The 6,302-nt window shown below is 43.8% G+C and overlaps 1 protein-coding gene across 1 annotated transcript; it reads left to right on the top strand.

Moving 5' to 3' along the window:
• Positions 1-348: 348 nt before the first annotated feature.
• Positions 349-1,118, top strand: LOC128511749 (uncharacterized). The gene is made up of 2 exons (XM_053484730.1): positions 349-514; positions 626-1,118. Exons 1-2 carry the CDS (start codon positions 374-376, stop codon positions 1,115-1,117), a joined length of 633 nt encoding a protein of 210 aa, XP_053340705.1. The 5' UTR covers positions 349-373; the 3' UTR covers position 1,118.
• Positions 1,119-6,302: the final 5,184 nt, after the last annotated feature.

Here is a 6,302-nt window from a genome sequence, read left to right as displayed (position 1 = left end):
CATCCTCCTGGACCTGTCAGCTGCATTTGACATGGTAAACCACAAGATTCTATTATCTATTCTTACAAGCCTTGGAATTTTTGGAACAGCGTGGCAATGGTTTGCTTCTTACCTAAAAGATAGGTCATATGAGGTAACATGGAGGGGATCTACATCTGCCCCACGTAGACTCTCTATTGGTGTCCCGCAGGGCTCAGTACTTGGTCCTCTTCTGTTCTCCCTCTATACCCGGTCTCTTGGTAAGGTCATATCATCGCATGGATTCTCATACCACTGTTATGCAGACGACACCCAACTTGTTTTCTCCTTTCCTCCCTCTGACACTCAGGTTTCCACCCGGATCTCAGCATGTCTGGCAGACATCTCATTTTGGATGGCTGCTCATCAACTGAAGCTCAATCTCAGTAAAACCGAACTGTTGTTTATCCCTTGTGACTCATCTCCAGGTCAAGACCTTGTGATATCCATGGACAACAACCAAATCACTCCTTCAGCCACCGCCTGCAATCTTGGGGTAATCGTGGACAATCATTTGTCATTTTCCCCACACATCGCTAACCTTACTCGCTCTTGTCGATTTCTTCTTTACAATATCAGAAGAATTCGCCCATTTCTTTCCTCACAGGCTACTCAGGTGCTTGTTCAGTCCCTTGTTATTTCAAGACTGGACTACTGCAACTCACTCCTGGCAGGCCTGCCTCTGTCCACGATTCGTCCTCTGCAACTGATCCAGAATGCAGCAGCACGTCTTGTTTTTAACCTCCCCAAGTTCTCCCACACCACCCCACTCCTCCGCTCCCTGCACTGGCTTCCTGTAGCTGCCCGCATCAAATTCAAAACACTGATGCTTGCCTACAAAGCTAAAAATGGCCCAGCACCCACTTACCTCTCTGCGCTAATTACACCACGCACTGCACCACGTTCCCTCCGATCCTCCAGCACTGCTCGCCTCATCCCACCATCTCTCAGGGATCGAGGGCGGCATTCATCCAGGCTCTTTTCTGTTCTGGCACCTAGGTGGTGGAATGAACTTCCTCTAGATGTCCGTACATCAGAGACTTTGACTATCTTTAAACGACGACTCAAGACTCATCTGTTTCTCCAGTACTTGGACTAACCCCCCCCCCCACCCTCCCCGAAAACCCCCCCCCCCCAAAAAAAACCCTCTTCTTAGTTGTGTTGGACTAATGGCACTAAGTTATTAACCTAGTTAACTCAGTGTAAGTATGTATCCAATTAAGTAAACATTAAAGCACTTTTTGTAAGTCGCTCTGGATAAGAGCGTCTGCCAAATGCCTAAATGTAAATGTAAATGTAAACATTGTGGGAATTGGTGATCCTCTACCCATCTTGGCTTCTGAGAGACACTGCCACTCTGAGAAGCTCTGTTTATACCCAATCATGTTGCCAATTGACCTAATTAGTGTTAATTGGTCTTCCAGCTCCTCGTTATGCTCAAATTTACTTTTTTCACCCTCTTATTGCTACTTGTCCCAACTTTTTTGGGATTTGTTGACACCATGAAATTTTGAATCAACATATTTTTTTCCTTAAAATGATACATGTTCTCAGTTTAAACTTTTGTTCTGTGATTTATGTTCTATTCTGAATAAAATATTAGAAGTTGGCATCTCCACATCATTGCATTCAGTTTTTATTCACGATTTGTATAGAGTCCCAACTTTTTTGGAATCCGTTTTGTATATATAGGCATAATCGTGGTGTTTGCTTCGGTTATGACATAGCATAGTTTATTATAGCTGTAGTAGATCTGATTTATTCAAATTCAATATTGTTTTAGCGATAATTTCACAGAAGCGAGTTCAGAACTAAATCGCTGCTCCTGCTCCACCCGAGACCTTCAGAAGCTTCAAAAAGAATGAACAAACTAATAAATTTTCTCCATACGATATAAAATTAAGTAGAGCTTTCCTTTTTGTTATAGTACGAGCCCCTTAGATGGACAAAGGAGGAGAAAAAACAGCAGAAAAAAGTCATGCCAAAAACTTTGGGTTATAATGCAAAACATGACTTGTTTTTTTTTCTGCCATTTTTTTCCTTTTTCTTTGTCCCCTTAGAGACTCTGTAGTAGGTTTTCGCCGTTGAATATGAAAAAAAGATACCGCTGATTATCAACGCGGGAATGAATGGCGTATTGTCCAAGTGCAAGTTGATCTTGGAGCTAAACTATTTGCTTTGGGTGAAAGCGCCATCTAGTGTGTCAACGACAGCTTCCCATTCAAAACAATAGGCAGTCAAATTACAGATGACCCGTGTTAAAAGTAGGTGACACTGGCGCAGCGCTTCTAGTGTTAATAAGCCACTCAACTTTTTGGAAAGAAAGCTCTAGATAAGTGACGAAGTAAGCCTGTTATAACAATAGCACATGTATTTTTTTTGTTTTGAACTTGGTGTTATTTGATCTTATTGGTTTAGAAATTGATATCTCAATAAATAGTAAACTTGGCCGTTTTCGTTATCATTTTGTTGACAAGTGGGGCTTGAAAATTTGCCCACCCTCTTAAGTGGGGAATGACAGTGTCAAAGTTTGAGAATCACTGCTTTAAGGGGAGTAAAGTATTCTAGGCTCTGATGTGATGTGGTTAGTTTATCGTCTTTATCACTTAAATTGTCCGATTTCAAAGACGGAATTTTTTGCTTAATATTTATTTAGACTTTATTATTAAAAAAGTTTATGAAGTCTTAACTACTGTATGTTGTTGTGGAGATTTTTGTAGTGGTCTTATTTCTAGTTAATTTAGCTACATAAGTATTAAATAAAAATCTAGAATTATTTTTGTTATTTTTCTCATGTTCTCTAGGTGAGTGTTTGCGTGGCATAGTCGCAGAGGCAAGATGTCGCTTCAAGATAGTCTTTTATTGATATTTTTTAAGGCAAAAACCAAAGAAAAGCTCTTTTATTAGAGCACCTGGAAAAACTTACAGAAACACCACCAACACAAGATTACTGTAATAACAAAAGCTAGACGCCAAACAGAACTTAAAACGTGCTATTTATAATAATTTCCAAACACAACAGGTCTGGGCGTTTGTCGCCCTCTAGGGGTTGATCCTTACAATTTTCAATAAGAGTGAAGAGCTACAACACTCTAGCTACACTAAGAGCTTTTTTATAGTTCAGGATGCTCTCCTTCCATACTATTTGGAATACTAACAATTTTGTTTGATGCCATTTATGTTCTAACTTTCGAACGGTTTGTTTTAAGGGGCGCGTGTGATTGTTATACCAGGGAGCGGGTTTCTTATGTCTTATCATTTTTCTTTTAACTGGAGCTACATCATCTAAGGTATAACAGAATCTTGAGACTAAATATTCAGTCACCTGATCAAGTTATGTGGGGTCAGACGGTGATCCAATCAAAGTTGATTGACTCTGGGAGATTATTGATAAAGCTCTGTGTGGTAGTTGATGTGAATGTATGTTTAAAGCGGTAGCGCAGCACTGTGCATACATTATTACTATGACACACTTTAATTGTGACAAGATAGTGATCTGAGATAACTTCAGACTGTGGAATTGTAATTATTTTTCTCATACTTAATCCAAAGGGATAATATTAAATTTAAAGTGTGACTTGCTTTATACGTGGGTCCTACTACACACTGATTTACTTCTACTGAATTTAGCATGGACATAAATGCTGTTTTCAGAAGGTCTTCTGGATTTTCAAAATGAATATTAAAGTCTCCAGCAATAAACTCTTTGTCTACAGAAACGACAAGGTTTGAGAGGAAATCTGAAATTCACAGAGAAACTCAGAGTACGGCCCTGGAGGTCTGTAAATGATAATTTGTGAGATTGACTGAGCTGACTTCATATTGGTACCTACACTTTTTATGTTACTATAGAGAACTTCAAATTAATTAAATTTTGTCTGTGTTTTTGTATGATAGTCAGATTATTATTGTAAATACCTGCGATGCCTCCTCCTCTACAAGTTAGCCAAGGCTGGTGTATGTAGCTGTATCCAGTGGACTAGCTTCATTTAGAGCTACATACTTGTACACTATACACTATACCACAGGAAATGAGAGCAGCACCTTCCCGAGTGGGATGGACACCGTTCCGCCCTAACAGGCCAGGTTTGCCCTCAAAGGTCTTCCAATTGTCTATAAGGCCCACATTATTTTCAGAGCACCACCCGGACATCCAGGGCTTCAGCGACCATAACCTGCTGTAAGCTATGTTGCCAAATCTCATTGGAATGGGACCAGAGCATATTACTTCATCGGATATCACCTTCACTTATTTAAACACCTTTAAAGTTACTCATACTAACCTCTGACTGGTGAAGGCGTATATTGTTAGCTCCAGCATGTACCACTATCTTAGAGAACCAATGCTGTCCTAGAATCCTAAGATTACCTGCTATGTCCGGTGTTCTGGCTCCCTGGATACACCTAACCTGTCATGCACACTCAATCCGCGACCGGCACTAGGACCCGGAAGTAATGCAGTCGCGAACCTGGAAGTATAAGAGGAGTAAACAAACCACAGCACATCGTTTAGTCATTTAGTTTGCCCATGTCGCCTCAGATCTTTTCACCAAATCATGAGTACTCAGTTTCTTGGGTTTGCTTTTAGATTGAGTGTGTGTTTATAGGACGTGGGTTAAATTGTGTTTCTCTCTTGCTCTCCATTTGTGAGAGTCCTTAAAACAAATTGCGTGGTTATCCTGCCTACTCGTGTTACTCTGCGTTTGGGTTTACCATCCACGCTACAAAGGGCTAACCGCTAAAGCTACGTCTTCTGGTCTACTCAGGTTAGTTCTTGACAGAATGACTGAGCCTTACGCGGTGAACCCAGTGTATCTTGCGCACCTCTGCGATGTGGTGAACCAGCATGCCGTGGTTATCGATAAACTAACTTGCCTTTGAACATCCTGTGGGCGAGGTGGAGACCGACACCAAGCTGTACCACCTGCGGCAGGGAGGATCGTCTGTGAGTCGCTATTCGCTATACAGCCGAATTTAGCACCCTCGCTGTACAGACATCCTGGGGAGACGCTGCGTTCCGAACATCCTATTACGAGGGACTGGCTTTGCGTATGAAGGACGAACTTGCCGGACGAGAGCTTCCTGCCACACTGGAGGGATTGATCCAGCTCGCTCTCCGCATCGACCAGTACCTCCTCTCTCGTCCGAAGCCAGCCCCAAGTACCCTGCCGCCTGCTACCACTACCACGTGCCTCCCTGACTGTGGCAGAATGCGAATGGTGGTTTCGAGAGGGACTGGTTGCCTATTGTGGGTCAGCGGCACACCACCGAGCGATCTGCCCTCTCCGGCCAGGAAACAAACAGACCCGGTGAGACTCCCATACACCAGCTCTCGCCTCACGGTACAGGTATTCCCCCAATTTGGCCACAAACGGGTCTGAAGTACTGCATTTATCGATTCCATTGCCGCAACTTCATTGACTCTACTTATGCCAAAAAAATTGGGGGGTGAAGATTGAAGCGTTATCCCAGCCAGTTCAGATCACATCTGTCGATGGTCAACCTCTTTCCTCCAGTCCCATCACTCACTAGACCCAACCCATCACTCTCACTATTGACCAACACCACGAGCAGCTTCACTTTGATCTCAACTCCATCTCCTCACCACCCATCATACTCGGCTATTCCTGGCTGCTGCAGCACGACCCCCTCATTTCCTGGACGCAGAACCGGGTCCTCCAGTAGGGACCAACCTGCACTGAACTTTGCCTGTGGGCCCAAGCTGGAACGTGTTCCACGGAGTCCGAGGCTCCCGATGTCGACATCAACGCCATCCCTCCCGCCTATTGCAAAAGGCTTCAGCCAGGTCCCAAAAGACGGGCCACCCGCCTTCCACCTCATCGCCCATATGACCTGGCGATAAAGCTTCAGCCGGGCTCCGTTCCCCCCCGTTGCCACCTATATTCACTATCGGCCATGATACTCAGGCGATGGAGGAATACGTTGCCAGCGCTCTTCGCCATGGAACTATCTGGTCCTCTGCTGTTCTTGATCATGGTATCTCCCCTGACAGGTAAGTATACGTCCGGGCTGTTCTAAAGAGATTGCTCGCTCACCAACTGTACTGCAAGCTGGGGAAGTGTGCTTTTCACAAGCACTCCACCACGTTCCTGGGTTTTGTTATCTCGCCCCAGGGTGTGGCCATGGAACCGCGGTAACTAGAGTGCGTCATTGGCCCCTACCCAGGACACTCAAGCAGCTTCAACAGTTTCTAAGGTTTGCGAATTTCTATCGTCACTTTATCTGAGGCTAAAGTACAGTTGTAGCACCACTAACCACCCTGA

This window comes from Clarias gariepinus, chromosome 24, assembly GCF_024256425.1.
Source record: "Clarias gariepinus isolate MV-2021 ecotype Netherlands chromosome 24, CGAR_prim_01v2, whole genome shotgun sequence".
Lineage (NCBI taxonomy): Eukaryota > Metazoa > Chordata > Actinopteri > Siluriformes > Clariidae > Clarias > Clarias gariepinus.
Note: the sequence above shows the minus strand (reverse complement) of the source record. Positions and strands in the feature narration are given on the sequence as shown.